The sequence below is a fragment of the Cariama cristata genome, unplaced genomic scaffold, assembly GCF_000690535.1.
Source record: "Cariama cristata isolate BGI_N322 unplaced genomic scaffold, ASM69053v1 scaffold14576, whole genome shotgun sequence".
Taxonomy (NCBI): Eukaryota; Metazoa; Chordata; class Aves; order Cariamiformes; family Cariamidae; genus Cariama; species Cariama cristata.
Genome location: NW_009623944.1, coordinates 10,542 through 29,960, shown reverse-complemented (window position 1 = coordinate 29,960; position 19,419 = coordinate 10,542). Strand labels below are relative to the sequence as shown.

Genomic DNA, 19,419 nt, shown 5'->3' with positions numbered 1-19,419 from the left:
GTTCGTCCCCGAGCTCCGGCCGCCACCTTCTGGCCAGAGCCCCGCGCTGCACCGCCTGCCCCGGCCGAGGCACACCGCCCCTTGCCGGGAAAGGCAGCCCTCTCCTCTCCCCAAACCTCCCTCCTTTCAATAAACTCCCTTCTCTTCAGTATTTTGCGGAGCAGCTTATCTTGGAGTGACTCTTTCACTGAGGGAATTGAGAACGCAAATGGTGCAAAGGTTACTGTCTTGATTGCCACGTTTGCTGAACTTTGTGAACAGAGTATTTTCTCCAAATCCGAACAAAATTGACTTGCTTGAAAATAAAACTCAGGATGACATGTCAGCTTCTGGGATGCTGAAGTTTTATAGAAGTAGTAGGTAGCAAGTAGTTCTTCTCGGAAAGTAAATTTCTTCAGGCTGCAGCAAGATTCATAAGGACACTGCTTGTCAGCTGCTAAGAGTGGCTGTTAAGTTTTAGCATGTAGAACAGCAGCATTTTCTTTAAACGATGTCATTTTGATAAGCAGCAAAGCTGATCTGCCTTGTTATGGTTTTTTCAGGTTATTTTTGTGTCTGTCTTTTTACTGAGGGCTGACTCCTTTTTTGGAGGAGTATTGTCTTGTTCAAGTTCCTGTAATGATTCTCATTCATAACCAAATAATGGGGAGGCTAGGCCTTGAATGTTAATTTATTGTTTTTATTCCTGCTCTGTCCTGCTTGTTTTTTGATTTGTAATGGCTTGCAGACCATATTCTGGTATTTTATGAATCATTCACAGTTGCAGATTAAAGGTTAGGAAACAGTAATGACAGTTTATATTAAAGTTATATAAATTATGTGTATTTATGATATACATTACCCTTAAAATATTATTTATATAATCTTCCCTTGCACCTATTGCTTTATGGCAATGGTCGCCAAAACCTACTCATCTCATCATCGGCAAGGAACAAATAATAGGAAGATACTTCAAAGCCAGACAGATTGCTTTGTTTTTCACTTATTTATGAGATTTTAAATTACAGTTAAAAACTTCCAGCTCTGTCCTTTTTTATTGTTTTTCTTCAGTAGTTAGGCATAAGGCTTTCGTTTCCCAAACACTGCTGGATTGTAAAGGTTTGCTTTAAATCTGTGATTCACCAAGTGCCGGGCCTGCTAGCAGGATGGGGTCCTGCTTTTGGTGTGTGGTCTTACCTCTCTGGTGAGTGCCAGAGCCAGCTTCAGGAAAGCAGTAAGAGTGTGTGGCCTAGAGTGAATAGAAAAGATGAGATCTGTGGGACCTTTCTCCTTTAGCAATAACAAACAGTAATATTTCTTCGTCCAGTTTCAACTGGTTGCATCTTGAGAGTTCAGCTTGGCCTGATGTGAATATAAGATAAGACCTTCGAAGTTTTCACCACTTCCAACAACTATTTCTGTTGCGCTGTGCTAATGTTTGTCTTCATCGTGGATACTCAGATTGCCTGAAACTTTTTCAGTTAAGTACAAAAGTTTAGAAAAGTGATTACCTGATAAAGAAGTTGAGGTGAGATTCCTAGGCAGATTTTGGTAACAAATTTCAACAATTTAGTTTTCACGAAGCACCTGGAATTCAAAGGTCAGGCTGACTGCTAAACATCTTTCTGTATGTATGTATCTAAGATCACTTATCACCTGCAAAATTCTAGGGTTTACTGACCAGATGTTGGCCAGAGATGTTATTGATTGCAACTAGATCATTGCAAAGTTAATGTGCTGTAGCAGGCAGTAGCAAATCCTGAGTTCAGTTACTTCAGTTACCTGATCAGCAACATTATTACTAGTGATGGTCACGCTTCACCACACTGTCATGAATGTAAGCATGCAGTTCATTTTGGTAAAAGCATTTCTCTCACTTTTGACTTATCTCAGATATTTTTTAGAAAAATATGGTTATACTCCGGCAACAAGAATTTCAGAGTGGCATTTTTCATTCCTTTTCTCTTACTCCCCCTGCTCCCCACTGCTTTTTTTAAAAATGGTTGGGCTGAGTCAGGCAGGATGAAGTCTTGGCAGATAACACTTCTTTACTTGCTGGTTTTATTTATTTATTTAACGTCAAACCTAGCTGTTTGTTACTATTACTTTTATTTGGCAACCTTATTTATTTGCGGAAGGAAGCCATAATAGGAGGGAAATACTCACAGAACAGAAGTCAATGATTAAAGTAATTGGACTTTATTTAACTGAATTTATTCAGAATTGAAATTCTGTCCCTACGTCCATACAGTTCTGGCTCTGAGTGCAGTCAGTTTGAAGAATAGTCTTGAATTTCTCTTGTTCTGTTCTCTGGCACATGGTCATTTTTCTCTGTGGTCATTTTCCTAAAAATCTGAAGTTTGCTGTATATTACGGAGAAGCATTACTGTGGCTTGTGGTTATAGCAATTAAACATCTGTTTTGTTGACCCTCTGGAGACACCATCTATTATGTGGCTGCCCACCACGATATGGGATTAGTGTTGACTTCCTATCCTATATTATTGTGATGCAAGGAGGGTTTTGAATAGTAAGTGGCGTAGGAGGTGAGGCTGGTCCATTTGGTTCTTTAATATGGGAATCTATTCAACAGGTCATTACAGTTGGAATTCTTGCTAAAAGCTACTCTTACAATATAAAATCTTCATTATTTATTCTGTTTGTAAAATGGAACATGTACTATATGTAAGCAGAATTTATCTTTTTTTTTTCTTTCTTTTTTTAATGCGTGTGGATGGTGATGGATCTTTCTTTTTTAAAAAAGTCTGGATTAAAGCATTCCATTAACAGAATATATATCTCTCTCTCAGAATTTCCCGTAATCAAAATAAAATGCATTTAGTGAGGAACAGCGCCATCTGTTTTTTAGACAACAAAACATATTTCCAAAGAGAGAGAAATACGTTGTCTGTTCCTTCATTTGTTAAACCTCAGAGACTATGCTAGTTAAAACAACATGCATGAGTTAAAAGTCGTAGTTTCCTTAAAACATGATTTGTCTCAAATATGTTGAGTTAGACATAAGTGGGGGTCTTGGTTGCCCTTTTTTTTCTTCTTTATTTGATTCTTCTTTGTTTAGACTAGTTACGGGTTGCTTCTCAGCACTATGTCATGGGTGTTTGGTCAATAGGTAAGAAAATCAAATTTCGGTTCCTTCCTTGTAATGTGATTTTCATCATGGTACCAACAGTAGCTGTACTGTTTCCGTTGAGGCGTAAGTGTGGACCAGTCAGAATGTGGTGGCTATTTACTGACATTTATAATTGTAATGAAAGTAGTTGCTTATCTCTCAGTCTTGAAATACAAGTATATCTTTTGATTTGTGCTCTATCTTTGGGAAGATTGGAGGTTGCAGTGTTGCTATCTGGCCACCAGATAGAGACTGAAGCTTGTGCAATAAGATTTTTCTTTTTCTTTCCTTTGTGGGTTTTTTGGTTGGTTGGTTTGTTTGTGGTTGAGCATTCTTTGAAACTTAAGAGGGAAATCGGTATTACCCCAATGATAAAGAATTTGAGAGTGTTACTGTATAAAATGGATAATGACCGCTTTGTTCCATAGTCTTCCATCGTCAGGAGTAAGGGAGCAAGAGTCTCCAAAAGGATCTTGGAAAAATAAGAGAATGTTACAAATTTTGCAGTATAACAGGGAGAGGAAGAAAATGTCAATTCTTTCTCCTCTCCCACCCAAAACTTTATGAACCCAGGACAGCAAAATAGTACCTGTTAAAAAGTTCATACAGGTTAAAGTGTGTCCTCAAAAATGTGTGACTGTCTAAATGCACAATTAAAAGCACATTTTTCAAATAAGATACTGGCTGCAAGCAACATAGAGGTAGCCTGCAGAATTTTAATTTTTTATGATTAGGGAACAGCAAAAAATAAGATACTTCTTAATTTTTTTTCCACAAATTTTCAGAGTTGAAATTAGAAGTGTTGTTTGTTTGTTTGTTTGTTTTTTTAAGTAAGCAAGCAAATTTGACTTTAAGTTAGAAAATACACATGAATACTTGTCCTACAAATTGCCTTTCCAAATTAGAGCAACCTGAATAGTTGATCTGAACTGTGGAGTTCTTCCACACTGCAACTCTTTCCTCAGAACGGATGAACTGCGTAACAGAGACCCTGTGCTGGTCGTGTCAGCCTGGGACAGAGACTGGTCCCTGCCAGTATTCGTGCACCGCAGCATGGTTTCCTTTACCAGCAGAATCTACCAGTATTCCCGTGTTCCAATAATCTCTTTAAGCTAGATTAAGAAATTTAAAGGAAATAGTTGCATTTTAAAAGCCTGTAACAGTGACAGCTGGAACTAGAACTAGATGCCATTCAGTTGTTTAACAGTGCTGTGGGAGAGAACCAAGAGAAATCATGTTTAGGTGTGATTTGTTTAATGGTTCACATTTATTTGACAGATGAAAGGAAGAAACAAAAATGTTTTGTACATGTTAAATAGTTTGTTTAGGAAACTTTAAAACAGACTTCCCTGATGTTTATGAAGTGGTCATGCTTTGTAATAAAAAAGAATTAAGGAATTAGTTTGGTCAGTCTCCTTAAGGGAAACTGATGGTAGTGGACATACCCAAAAGTGAACTGACTGGAACAAATGGCTAGGGCATGACTTGGGTTAAAATTCCCTGAGGGAGGTTTAATTGTGTTGCATTGTCTCTGAGGAACATTTGCTAATCAAAAAGACCAGAAGTTTGCAGTCTTGCAGGGGTGTGAAAATGTTATGTGGGCATATTTGGAGTGGTGTGCATCAAAGCTTTGAATGGCCGTTTCTTGGGAGCCTTGAGCTCCACCAAATTTTGTACCTGTTGGGACTCCCAGCCTCGGGTGGATGCAGTGAGCTTACTGAAGTGTCTTGCCTTTCCCCCCTCTCCTTAGCTCTCTCGCCTGTTCACGCTCGTCTTGCTCGCTTGTCTTGTTCTCTCCCCCCCCGCGCCCCATGCGGTCTGCACATCTGCCGGAGGAGAGCGTGAGCTTAGCTTTCTGCTGCGGTTGCTTGGGGACCTGAGTTCAGGTTCAACTTCAGAAGCACAAACTCTCTTTATCACTTCTATTTGTGAGAACTTTTTTGGGTCACTTCAACGTGGTTTTTATTTGGGCATTGAGCAAAAAAAAAAAAGAGCAGTTTGCACAACCACCATGATAAGTATTAAATAATACCATAAAAGATAGAGGAGCAGTTTCCAGTTCATTTATTAGTTCAGCAATACTGATACAAAAATCGGTTTTATTATTTTTGTTGATGGATAATGCTCTTTCCTCAGCTCTGCAGGAGGTGTAGCTGTAATAGGAGGCAGCAGATGAGATTAAGCACTTGGAAGTGAAGAGAGTTATGAGCGTGTTTGATGGCATGAGATGAGATAACGGGAGATGAGAGTTGTAAGGCTGCGTGTAGTGGCACTCGGTCACCAAACCCTCTTAATAACGCATAAGGAAGTAGAAGAAGCTTTAACATACATGAAACAAGCTTTTCTCCAATGGAATTGCTTAAACTTGCCTGGTGGTTTTCTCTCATCGGGAAGAGAAGGAGCAGAGGCAGGCAGGCCAGGGGAGCCGGTCACAGCAGCCTCACCAGGCTCTCTCCTGCCTCCCCATCTGACACTTGCCCTGGGTGAGAGACAGCAGTTGCCTGGGCTGTTAAGTAAGCGTCCGCTGAGCAGGTAGGCAGCTTTAGCCACATAAAATGGTTTGTGACTTAGTTTTGTCTGCCTTCGCTTTACTGGGAATGCTACCACCTCTTGCTTGCCACTTGGAACTTTCCCTTTTCAGGAATTTTTATCTTCTGAGATGTCAAACAAATCTTAAGGAGGATAGAAGTTGATTGGTAGATCCAGAATTTACGTGGTGTATGTGTGCAAAGGAAAAGAGGCACGCAAATAATTTTATTGCACATTAAGATTTGTTTCTTCAGGAAACCAGTTTAAAAAATGGCCTGCTGCTGAGGGTGGTTTTGTTCTAAATGTAGTCAATTTTAGGAAACAGAAATGAGGAGCGTAACTACCTTTTCAGGGACATTGTTTTAGAACTTTGAAAGTAGTTATAGTGTCCATGTGCATGTTTTAGATTTCTTCAGAGTGTCTGTAGGTTTTACATGTAAATTTAGGCCTGGATGTTGCAAAGCATGATAAACCTGAGGTTTTTTTATTTGGAATTTAATGCAGTTTAAATGCGGCAAACTACCACAGTTCTCCAGTAGTTATTACTATTAACTTGCATTTGTGGTTTTAATGCAGCTATACATTAAATACGGTTACAGTTTATGTATCGGTCATGAGGTAGAGTAATGTCAGCAAGAATCTCTGTTGTCAAAGGAGCTGTATTTTTTTTTAACTGAGGGAAAAACTGTTTATTGGGCTGTTTATTAAGGCTGTTAGGCATAATGGGAGGAGAGGTAGGAATCTTGGGAAATTGATTTTTTTTTTGAATTGATTAAATATATTAAAAAGTAACTCAACTAAACGGTTAATTTCTTTGATTCTTGTATGTGTTTTTCTTTTTTTAATGTCAGCATACAGAAAAAAATATTACCAAGAAATAAATAATTTCTGTGAGGAATATCACAATTTGGTATAGGAATTATATCATTGAAGTCCTAGCTTGTTTTCTAAGTGATGATATGGTTATATTACAGAGGCGGATGCCCCAAACTTTCCGTGATCCAGCCACTGCTCCGTTGAGGAAACTCTCCGTAGATTTGATCAAAACATACAAGCATATTAATGAGGTAATGGGTCCAGCTATCTTTATAATGTATATCGATGTGAAGTTTTTGTTTACAACACATTATTAAGTATATTTTCTATGAATAATCTTGTAAAGAGATAAGAAAAATCAAGCTTTCTCTCTCTTGTTCGCATCTCATTTGAGATCATTGATGTCATGGTCCTGCTTTCTGTCTAGCACATAGGAAATGTTTTGTACTGGAATTTATTTTCTGTTGTTTTATGAACAAATGGTGAGCTTTTCTGTTACATGATAAGGAACTAGAAGTCACACAAACATGCTTTTTTGGCTCATGCTATAAGCCTTGATAAATATGTCTAAGGACTTTTAAGGAAAATAGTAAAGTGTTTTCCCTAAATTTTTAAATGAAATATTATTGGCAAATATAAAATGTAAAAATTATGTGCAAGAAAGCATCAGTTAATTTTGAACTCTTTGGCAATTGTAGGGAATGTGAAGGGATTTCTGCAGTGATTACTGACTTCCTTGGAATGATTCTTTTCCAGTCTTGTGGAGAGAGCAACTGATTACTCTTGTTTGCAGGCCACTTACCACTTTTAATTTTGCTTTGTGTATAGCATACTGTGACGTATCTTTTCTTTTTACACCTATGAACTCTAGGGATCACTGCTGTTAGTACATTTATTTAGATCTGCTTTCTGAGTTTTTAAATTATTCATCAGAACCTTGCTTTAGTATAATGACTTGACTTCAAATAGAGTGATAGCAGGAGAGGATTGTTTGTTTTTCCAGTAGTAGAAGTTGCATTTTAAAATTACAGATTAGGTATGATGATTATAAAAGCTGATTCTATTCTTTATTGAACTGATGTTTTTAAAAGTGCTCTTAAGCAGTACACTTTTCATGTTTAGGTTTACTATGCAAAAAAAAAACGGCGGCATCAGCAGGGCCAAGGAGATGATTCTAGTCACAAAAAGGAGAGAAAAGTTTACAATGATGGCTATGATGATGACAACTATGACTATATTGTAAAAAATGGGGAGAAGTGGATGGATCGTTACGAAATTGACTCTTTAATAGGCAAAGGATCCTTTGGACAGGTAACGTATATCAACTAAGCAACCTATAATTCATGTGAATCATAAAAAGCATTTCATTTGAAGTGGTATTCCTGTTTCATTTTGAAATTGGACTCTTCTTTCTCAATCCTATTATACTGAGTGCCTGCTCAAGATATTCTTATTTTGTGCTCTTTCTTGTTACTACAGATAACATTTGAGTATACTTCAGTATGTAGATCTGATAAAGCATTTTGCAATGAGCAAATCCTCAGCTTTTGCTGTCAGTTCACATTTTTAGCTGTTTGGCTTGTTTTTTTTTAAATTAAAACCATAGTCTAGTGCTAGGGATTACTTATTACAAATGTTACTTAGTAACATATGTTTTGACTGTTTGTGGCTGTAGCCAAGGCTTGAGAAAAAGGCTGGAAGGAGGACGGAGCTTTTCTTTTGTTGTTTTTGTTAGTTTTTCTCAGATTTTGCCAGTCGTTTTACAGTATTGTTTGTGATGATTTGATAATTGCGTTTGGATCTAATGCTTGCCTTAGTGAAGCCGCAGTGGAGCCTCAGTTCTATTTTGTGACATCACTGCAATAAATGTCACGTGATCAATTGTGGCTTTATTGTAGTATCAAGTAAGAGAAAAAATTTAAGAAAAGAAATTTAACTGGAAAGAACAAAAGTTCTGAAAATGTTTTCTGTGACTTCAGAAAGTGAAGAAAGTTTAGAAAGTGAGTTTTGCTGTGTTCTGGAAACTTGAGGGATTTTACTGGTGTATTTGGTTTGTCTCTTTCAGGTTGTAAAGGCTTATGATCGAGTGGAACAGGAGTGGGTGGCTATCAAAATAATAAAAAACAAGAAGGCTTTCTTAAATCAAGCCCAGATTGAAGTGCGACTGCTTGAGCTTATGAACAAACATGACACTGAGATGAAGTACTATATAGGTATTTGAATAGTTATTCTTCATTTTTATTTAATCAAATTATGAATATTTTAGATCTTGCTATATAGCATAGGATGCTTCTAGTACTAAAGGAATGAAAAAATAATACAACTTTTAAAATTATTATTTAGTGCAAATTTTCCAGTTTGCTTTGTCACAGGACCGGATACAGAAGAAGAATACACAAAAGTATTTGGGGTAACAGACCTGTTACTTTGTAGCGTTGAGGTCTTTTGTAGAATTTTCTTTTTCCAGTTAATGATACGGACACCTGAAGAAGTTGCCATGGACTGGCTTTCCCACAGAAGCTATGATCTGTGGTAGTCTGCATCTCTTTCACTGCTTTGAATATATCTTAAATTGTCTCAGAACTGTCATGTAGAAGAGCGTGCGTGTTTAATGTAAAGCAGCCTCATATGGCAGTTTTATGGCTAGCTTAATCATTATTATTTAATTGTGTGTGTTAAAAAAGCTCAAAATTTTGTATAACCGAACTGAGATAAGACTTATGTAAATGTTAAGACTTGCCCATTTGTAGCTCAGAAAATATTTTAAAGCTTATACTTTTGATGATTCCTGTAGATTGGAATTCTGTTCCCTTGACTTCTTATTATAATACTACTTGAACTTTATAATAATGATGAAATTAAATCAGCTCATGTAAAAAGTTTATTAAATCCTGTTTATCTTCTGGAGTGGAGGACTGGGAAAAAAGATGATGGAAGGAAAGCAATGGCATGTTATAAAGAGAGATGGAGAAGTATGAAAAAGAGTGATTAAGGAAAATTAAACTGGTTTTAAGCATCCTTTAGTTTGTAGAAGCTGAAGTGCTAACAGCTATGCTTTTCTGATTTGCATGTACATATTGGATTACTAATTTTTCTTTTTGTTTAGAAAGAAACCTTTGAAATAATGTACATTGGTATTAAATTATCTGATGAGTATTCAGTTACATTTTAACTTGTTTTATAGAATATTATCTTCAGAATACATTTTATGTATTCAGTGTAAACGTTTTTAAGGTATTAATAACATGTTTACATAAAACAAAAGACTAAACTTGACAGCATGCTACATCACAAAGATGTTTCAGGAACATTAACAGCATGACCAGTTTCAGATTAATACACAGCAAATAAAGACGCTGTAGATATCATCAAAAAAGTTCTTGGAATTTTAAATTTTCAGAGAGTCTGTTTGTAACATCAGGTAAAATGAAATGGACCAAAACATCATATAATCTCCCTCTGTGAGTTAAGACAGGATGGCTTTATATAGAGAGTGGTGCTGAAACAATAAAAGGAAAAAAAAGTTCTGATAAATTTGAACAATGGAGAAATAATATATACTGCCTTTATAAAATCAGGCAGGTGATTTTAGGCTTGTTTCTGGCCTGTTTCAAGATGTTTTCCAAATCTATTAGGGTATATTTGAATAGTTCCCCTCTTATTTAACACAGTATTTAATGAACATGACAGCATCAGTAAATGTAAAAAATCCCAGATAGATAATGTTTTGAGTGAATACCTTGTATTGTATGCTGTGCAAAAACTGACCATGGAAAACAGATCTCTAGGTGCTTCACTGGAAAATTTTTATAAGTATAGAAACAGTTGCTTATGAACATACTTTTGCAACAAGACTTAATTGAAGCATTTGGCATATTAATGTAAAAAATAAGTTGTATGTAAGACATGTGGACAATTCACCCTTGCATAGACTTTCAGATTCGTGATGCTGTGAACAGCTGAGTAAGGCAGAAAAGCATTGCAAGTGTTACAATATACTGTGTGATGTAAAATGTAGACCTCGGGGAGCATATGGTTAAATACACTGTAGCCTGATTTTTAAGGACCTAAAGTTTAACTGCCTACGCTTCTGTCAGATCTACTCTAGTACCTTCAAAATTCTGACTGGTCTCCTTCAGACCTAACACAAGCGTAAGAATGCATTAAGGTCTTCAAGTTTTGTGAAAATCGGTGGCAGAGTGGAGGAGAAATGTTCAAATGTCATGTCTTCACTGAAGAAAAGATGTGGCAAGTTCAGCTCTTGCCCAAACTATTTGAGCTGTGTGGTGGTTGCAAGTGCTAGTAGATGGCCAGTAGCATGCTGATAGTTACAAATCAGTTGGAGTAAGTGGTGATTCTTGCCAAGTTGGCAGGTCCAGCAAGCTTAGGTGGTGTGGGGAGGAACTGGAATTAGGTGTAGGAAGACGATAATGACATGAAAAGTGCTGGTGCTTTTTGTGGTGGGAGGATAGTTGGAAATACGGCAAAGATGAGAAAATACGAAAGGTCTGGATAATGATGTATTGCAGGAACTGGCATCAGGGTATTGTTACAGGTGAAGTCTAAGGGACACATAAAGAACTGGCTTATGATAATGGAGAAAAAAAAATTCCATAGGACACCAAGTAATGACCTTAATTGGAAGTGTGAATCTTATTGTGCTAATATTGGTTCAAGATTTTATTATGACAGAAAGGGGACTGTGTTGCTTTTTGTCTGAGGGCTGAAGTATTTTTGCTGTTTCAGTTTTCTTTTACTTGTGGCAACCAACCTGAATGATTGACAGACAGGTAGACCCTGCTTGCCTCTAAACAGATTAATGTGATGAATTTTTCACCTATTTCATGAAAATAATTGATTGGATTTGGAGCGGATTGGTTGCTTTCATAAATTGAGATTATGCCTGATTGAAATGAATATAATGCCTTTGGGATATTGATCAGTTTTATTAATTGAAGTAATCAATTGAAGCCATGGCTTATAAATTGCAGTAATGTCTTAGTATGTTTTAAATGAATCTGACAGTTGAATATTTTCTCTGTAAATGTAAGGGAAATTCCTAATAAATAGTTTGGTCTAAAGTGCGATACCTGCTTTACTGTTGAGAATGCCACTGTATGTGCACTTTTTTCCAGTCTGCTTGGACCTGAATACAATTTTAGCTTTAGGAGGGTGGAGAAATGAACTGTCCCCTGGAAAAGATCAAGAGTGTTATGACAAAGGTTGCATTACACACAGTTTACACTTGTCTTTTTTTCTGATATTTTTATTTACCCACAAATGTGTTTGCCTTTGCTAATAAGGGAGTGATAGCTTATTTTCAAAAAATATCCCTTCTATCTTTTAAATAATTTCTTGCCTAATACAGCTTTATTGAGGTACACCTGAGGACACTTCAGATGTATAAAATGTCCTAGGCATGGCAGCAATGTTCTGTAAATAACCATAGACCTCAAAAAGAAAAAGTTAACACTTTATTGTCTTTTTATATCTGTATCTGTTATATTTTAATATTTTTGTTATCTATTACTCACAGGTCAGCTTTCTACATATTGATTAAAATATTTAAGCATTGTGTTGTAATTAGTGTTTAATACTTACCACACAGGATACGTGTTAATTATTTTCTTCCCCTTTTTAAAGTGCATTTGAAGCGCCACTTCATGTTCCGAAACCATCTCTGCTTAGTCTTTGAAATGCTGTCCTACAATCTGTATGATCTGTTGCGGAACACCAACTTCAGAGGTGTCTCATTGAACCTGACACGAAAATTTGCACAGCAAATGTGCACTGCACTGCTTTTTCTGGCAACTCCTGAACTTAGTATCATTCACTGTGACCTAAAACCTGAGAATATCCTACTCTGTAACCCCAAACGAAGCGCTATCAAGATTGTTGATTTTGGCAGTTCGTGTCAACTTGGACAGAGGGTGAGTAATAGTAAAAATTCTATTTATGCTACTGTTGGATACATATGAAAAATTTAATATTTTTAAGTCATAATACCTAGAGAGCTAGTTTAAACTTTATTAATGATAACTTAGATGAAATAGTAACTGGCTTTTACATAGGGTGTTAGAGATCAATGGTCCATAGGAGTTTTAAATATGAATTTTAGTGCCATAGCAGATAAACTTTTGCCATAGTGATAAACTTTCCATCTTTTTTTTCTCCTTGGTGATGTTTTTATGCATAAGAATGCATCAGCACTTGATTGTAGAAGTCTGCAGTGCTATTAAATAAAATACTCTTTTTATTATTTTCTTATTCCATATGTATTACTCCTTCCACTTCAGCATGTCCTCTATTTAGTGTGCCTTGGAGATAAGATATTAGAGGGTTGAGACAGTGCAGTAGCTGGCTTTTAAAGACACTGGTTATAGCTAACCCATTTTTACAAACACTTTAGCAACTGTGGAAAGACTAAATTGAGTTTAGTGGTGGTATTACTATGAGTAAAGATGCTGCGTATGTGCAAAGCATTTCCAGGACAAAAGGCCAAATTGCTTTCTGTTGACAGCTCTTCAGATTCGGGTAGATCTGTACTATTAAATAACTGTTCAAAAATTTATAATTGTGTCCTGTTGTTCATGTACTTTGAAGATAAGTACAGTTTTTATTTGAGCTGTTAGAATCTGTTGAATATAATCTGTCCAGCATAGCCAATTAGCTCTGTATTTGCTTTAAGAAATGTTAAAATATATACAATGACTATTAAGACGTTAAGATCATAAATAATTCTGCTTGGATACCAAAGCTTGTTTTCTTTAGGAAGAGTTTTGTATCATACTCCTCAAATGTTTGGTTTGTACTGGTAATTTGCTCACTGAAAAGTGAGCAACCAGAATGTCCTCTTCAGCTTGCATCTCTTACAGTCCTAGGCCAAATAGGTTCTTTCCTGGTTGAGAGAGTTCTGCTTGGCTGAGCAAGTGGTCACTTCTGTTCAGGGTACCTTTGCTTTAGTTGTTTGTGCTGAAAAGAAATTGTTAGCCAGAGAGGTAAGGAACACTTCTGTAGATGGAAGTTAGACTTTAATTTCTTTGAAAAAAGGATTTTGAGTCTTCCCCGGTCTGTTGTGTACCTTTGGCAGTTTTACCTATAAATTTGTGCATGATATCATTTTGCTTTGAGAAAGCTGGATGTTAAAAAAACCCAACAAACAAACCAACCAAAAAAACCTCCCCCAAATATGCAATATTTGCAAAAGAAATGAAGTTTCACTAGTATGACTAGTAAGTAATGCTGCAGATGGGATCGTTATGTAAGAATTTAGAAACTTCATGGACTCACTTTAACAGAAGTCCCTCAGTTCTCTCTTGACGAGTTGGGACTGGCGAGTAGCACCCCATCGGTTTTTCCCATAATAAGTTTGGGAGGAGCAGATCAGAATATTGAATGTTGTATTGAAAGCAGTGGTGAGACGTATTAACATGTAACAATTACTTGTTAAAGTTAACTGAAAAAGTGGTAGGGAAATATCAGCACCTTTGTGGAAGGTGCTGGATAAAAATGTATGTTACTTAGAATATAAAGTAGGGTTCTGGTTTAGGGTTTTTTTGTTGTTTGGTTGTTTTTAGTTAAGGGTTTTGGAGTTGGGGTTTTTTGTGAATTTTTTTTTTGTTTTTTTTGTGTGTGGTTTTGTTTGTTTTTAATATGCCTACATTTAAGGCAATCTCCAGTTTTAGAAGCTAGACAGAATTATCTGTCTTGTGAAATGAGCAGGATAGCTGGAGGTGGAAGGTTACTTTTTCCCGTGTGGTGTTTTCTGGTTCCTGGAATCACCTGATAATTTCATCTCTTTTCATTACATCATTATTGTGGCTTTTGATCCTCTGCTGTTGGTTTTGTCTGAAGTGTTATGTGATTCTGATGTGGCTTGTGGAATAGTTTTTCTTAGGGTGATACCAGACTAAAATTTTCCCTATGCCAAAAACATGTTTCATGGTAGTTGGGTTTTGTAATACGGAATCATAATAGTGCTCTTTGGGTGCTGTGTATTACCTTTAGATGCTTTTATTTCAGATATACCAATATATCCAGAGTCGTTTTTATCGATCACCAGAGGTGCTACTGGGAATGCCTTATGATCTTGCAATTGATATGTGGTCCCTTGGGTGTATTTTAGTGGAGATGCACACTGGAGAGCCTCTTTTTAGTGGGGCAAATGAGGTATGTGGCTATATTATGGTACAAGTAATTTGGTAAATTTTTTTGTTCATTCTCATAATGACTTTCATCTATTTAATTGTAATGCATAAATTAGGGAAGTCTAGTAATTCTAAAGTGTGAATAAATGTCAATGACAGCAATGTCTTTTGTCAGAACTCTAAATAGCCTATTAATAATTTTCTGTTTCTGCGTCCTTCCTCTTACTCCTTGTTCACTAATTTGTTTTGTACATATTGGATTTTTCTTAAACTCACAATTAATTTAGAACTTGTCTGGATAGTTAATATTTGCTTCCCATGTGACTATAATCTCACACTTTCACACCACGCAGCTGTCTGTCACATGTTCTTCACAAATACTCTTTCTTTGGAACAGGTGGATCAAATGAATAAAATAGTGGAAGTTTTGGGGATACCACCTACTCACATCCTTGACCAAGCACCAAAAGCAAGAAAGTTCTTTGAGAAGTTGCCAGATGGCACTTGGAACTTGAAGAAGACCAAAGATGGAAAAAGGGTAGGTTACATAACTAGGATGGTAATATGGAGTGTTTCTTTAAAAAAAATAAAAAATGGTGAGATGTTACTTTGTTTTACGTCTTGCCTTACTGAAAATGTAGCTTTACTGTTGTTTATTATTGTTCCATGTTGTAAGACAGGTTGATTAAATAACACTTACTGTAGTGTTGAATAGTTTCTTACTTTTATTTGACTGACTTCCTTTTTGTCATGTTTAAACTGTGCACATCCAAGGCTTAATGTATAACTTGATTTCAAGCAATTTCTAACTTCCCAACAGGAATACAAACCACCCGGAACTCGTAAACTTCACAATATACTTGGAGTTGAAACAGGAGGACCAGGTGGACGCCGTGCTGGGGAATCGGGTCATACTGTAGCTGACTACTTGAAGTTCAAAGACCTCATCTTAAGGATGCTTGATTATGACCCTAAGACACGAATTCAACCTTATTATGCCCTGCAGCATAGTTTCTTTAAGAAAACAGCAGACGAAGGTACAAACACAAGTAACAGTGTGTCTACTAGTCCTGCCATGGAGCAGTCACAGTCTTCAGGAACCACCTCTAGTACATCTTCAAGCTCAGGTAAGTTTTTCTTATTAACAGATAACAAAATTGTATTTCTTAATCACATCAAAGGAGTCTTTCTGAGATAAATTTAAAAAAAAAAAAACAATTATTTTAATTGGCTGGAACAGGTAACTGCTCCAACAAAAACCGAAAAGTAGATGAACAAAATGTGAGTGATTATCATAGGTCTTGTATTTTTGCCGTGAAGGAGTTTACATATCTTCTTGCTGTCATTGTTTTACAGCTTGCTTTAAATTTTGTGTCTCTTTAGTTATTGTGCGTGTTACGATTTTATAGGTGGATCTTCTGGAACAAGCAACAGTGGAAGGGCACGGTCAGACCCCACACACCAGCATCGACATAGTGGTGGACACTTCACTGCTGCTGTTCAAGCTATGGACTGTGAAACACACAGCCCACAGGTATGCTTAAGTAGAGCCTTTGTCTGTTTGATTTATGTTAATTTTCTGAGAATATTAAACCCCTAAAACTAATCAACACTTTCATTTCAAGATTGAAGTCATTTAGACATGGAACTAGCCATCAGATTTGGTTTATTTTTTACACCCAGCTCTTGTATCATCCTTTGTTTGTTAGGTCAGTCACTTAGGCAAAAGTACTGCAGGTAGGTGTAAAAATTTGCATAGATTCTGCAGAGGTGAAGGTTTTCCACTAGTAGCAGTAAGTCAGGTGGAGCTCTCAGTGCTTCACCTTACACAGGATGTAAGGGTACACAAAGCTCTGCATCTTCCAACCTGGTGAAGAACTAGCTTGTTTGCTGGAGTTCTTACTTCCATTTTGTGGTGGTCAGGTACTTCACCAACATTATCATTGACAAATTAGTTTTTATTCAATACTGCTTCTTGGAAAGAAGCAACAACTCATTTATTAACTACATGTAATTCAGTAATATTTTTATTTTGATACAGAACAGGTGACAATATAAATTTGCCCAAGTAGACAATCTAGTTTATTCAACAAATTGTTGTGTAGCCAGATCTTGCTATTTTAGTAACCTTCAATCAGCTGCGTTCTTCTAGAGGTGTGGATAGTACTCATCTAACTCTGTTGACACCATTCAAGATATGAACTGCAACATACTAATTTAGCTTAGTATGCTTATTGTGTCCAAAGGCCAGAGTCAGAGATCAGGGCCTTATTGTGCTAATATCAGGGCTTAGAAAACAGATGTGTGCACCTGAGTGGGGGCAATCCCAAGCACAAATACAGGCTGGCTGGAGAATGGATTGTGAGCAGCCCTGAGGAGAAGGATCTGGGGGCGCTGGTTGATGAGAAGCTCAATGTGACCTGGCAGTATGCACTGGCAACCCAGAAAGCCAACCGTGCCCTGGGCTGCATCCAAAGCAGCGTGACCAGCAGGTTGAGGGAGGGGATTCTGCCTCTCGGTTCCACTCTGGTGAGACCCCCCTGCAGTACTGCTTTCAGCTCTGGGGTCCTCAGCACCAGAAGGACATGGACCTGTTGGAGCGAGTCCAGAGGAGGCCACGAAGATGATCTGAGGGCTGGAGCACCTCTGCTGTGAGGACAGGCTGAGAGTTGGGGTTGTTCAGCCTGGAGAAGAGAAGGCTCCGGGCAGACCTTAGAGCAGCCTTCCAGTACCTAAAGGGGCCGACAAGAAAGCTGGGGAGGGACTTTTCAGTCAGGTCTGTTGCAACAGGACAAGGGATAATGGTTTTAAACTAAAGAAGAAATTTTTCACAGTGAGGGTGATGAGGCACTGGACCAGGTTGCCCAGAGAAGTGATAGATGCCCCATCCCTGGAAACATTCAAGGTCCGGTTGGATGGGACTCTGAGCAACCTGATCAAGTTGAAGATGTTCCTGCTTTTATTGCAGGGGGGTTGGACTAGATAACCTTTGAAGGTGCCTTCCAACCCAAAGTGTTCTATGATTCTATGATTATGTTGTTTATTACTGCTATTATGTAAAGCTGCTTCTGTAATTTGGACAGTAGGGTCGCATATTGGACTTGCCTAAACTGTTTGAAAAAAAGCATCCAGAATGTGAACTCATTTTTATTAAGGTATATTTAGAAAAGTGTATTAGAAATGCTTCTTAACTACATGCTTACATTTATAGAATAATTTTGCAACTGCAAGGTTTGGCTAACTTTAAAAAAAGTTCTCATAAACATCAATAACTTAATCTGTCTCATATATTGCAAATGGCCAGATTTGAGTAAGCATTTTAATTTTTGTTTTCCTTATTAACATAGGTTCGACAACAGTTTCCTCCTCCAATTGGTTGGACAGCCACTGAAGCTCCTACACAGGTCACTGTTGAAAACCATCCAGTTCAAGAAACCACCTTCCATGTAACCCCTCAACAACAGAATGCATTACATCATCATCACGGAAATAGCTCTCACCACCACCACCATCACCACCACCACCACCACCATCATGGACAGCAAGCCTTGGGTAGCCGGACCAGGCCGAGAGTCTACAATTCTCCAACAAACAGCTCCTCCACCCAGGATTCTATGGAGGTGGGCCACAGTCACCACTCCATGACATCCCTGTCTTCCTCAACTACTTCTTCCTCTACATCTTCCTCCTCTACTGGTAACCAAGGCAATCAGGCCTATCAGAACCGCCCAGTGGCTGCTAATACCTTGGACTTTGGACAAAATGGAGCTATGGACATGAATTTAACAGTCTACTCTAATCCGCGCCAAGAAACTGGCATAGCTGGACATCCAACATACCAGTTTTCTGCTAATACAGGTCCTGCTCATTACATGACTGAAGGACACCTTGCAATGAGGCAAGGAATTGATAGAGAAGAGTCTCCCATGACAGGAGTTTGTGTTCAGCAAAGTCCTGTGGCTAGCTCGTGACTAAACTGAAACTAAGTTTGTTTCTTGTGTGTTTTTATAGAAGTGGTGTTTTTTTCCAAAAACAAAGTGCAAAGCTGCTTGAATCAGAAGGAGATAAACTCACTGAATTTTTTTACCGCTACAGGAGGGCAAAGCTGACTATTTTTTTAAACTTGAAAAGATTGCAAAGGGACAATGAAGTTTTTTTTTTTGTTGTTTTTTGGGTTTTGGTTTTTTTTTTTTGGGTTGTTTTTTTAAGAGCCATGTCTGGACCCACCTTAATGGATAGCTTAGTGGTGTTTACCATTTGCTTCCCTCATTTTTAACTTGCCGCAACCTAGTCATAGTTCGTTTTTTTGGGGAGGGTTTTTGGTTTGGGGTTGGTTTTTTTTTTTTCAGTCTCATTCAACAGGGGTTATTGTTCAAATGTTAGTTGTAGTTGCAAACTAGTTTCTTTTTAAAGGCATTGCACATGATTTATAAAAAGGCCCTTTGAAGTTTTTGGGTGGGAGGGGAGTGAGTAATATATATATATTTTTTTTAGTTCCCCAAACAAACATGGGCACAGAAATGCAGTACTGTAAGAAAGAGGGACCTTCAGATTACACAAATATATATTCTTCAGCTGTAAAAAGGGACGGTTGTAATGGAGTTTGTAAGGCACATTAAGCATGCTAAGTGGCGGTGATCAGAACTCTCCTTTTCTGAATCTACTGAGGATCAAAGCAGCAATTGTATTGGGATTCTGTGGGTCTCGTATTTTGGAGACCGCAGTCAGTTAGTATTGAAATATGACTGGTTTCATAACTGAGGTGCACTGAGAAGCAATCAACGGGTCGGTCCTGGCCAGTCCTGGGGAGGTCTAAGTG

General features: G+C 37.5%; 1 protein-coding gene across 1 annotated transcript; it reads left to right on the top strand.

Moving 5' to 3' along the window:
* The first annotated feature begins 6,596 nt into the window (after positions 1-6,596).
* DYRK1A (dual-specificity tyrosine-(Y)-phosphorylation regulated kinase 1A) lies at positions 6,597-18,624 on the top strand. The gene is made up of 9 exons (XM_009702978.1): positions 6,597-6,704; positions 7,576-7,764; positions 8,519-8,666; positions 12,097-12,383; positions 14,476-14,622; positions 14,998-15,138; positions 15,421-15,727; positions 16,010-16,134; positions 17,948-18,624. Exons 1-9 carry the CDS (start codon positions 6,597-6,599, stop codon positions 18,569-18,571), a joined length of 2,076 nt encoding a protein of 691 aa, XP_009701280.1. The 3' UTR covers positions 18,572-18,624.
* The last annotated feature ends 795 nt before the right edge of the window (positions 18,625-19,419 follow it).

Coding starts and splice junctions, on each gene's coding strand:
- DYRK1A (XM_009702978.1), top strand. CDS start 6,597: ATGGTTATATTACAGAGGCGGATGCCCCAAACTTTCCGTGATCCAGCC. Junction 8,667..12,096: donor TGAGATGAAGTACTATATAG/GTATTTGAATAG, acceptor CCCTTTTTAAAG/TGCATTTGAAGCGCCACTTC. Junction 15,728..16,009: donor TAGTACATCTTCAAGCTCAG/GTAAGTTTTTCT, acceptor ACGATTTTATAG/GTGGATCTTCTGGAACAAGC.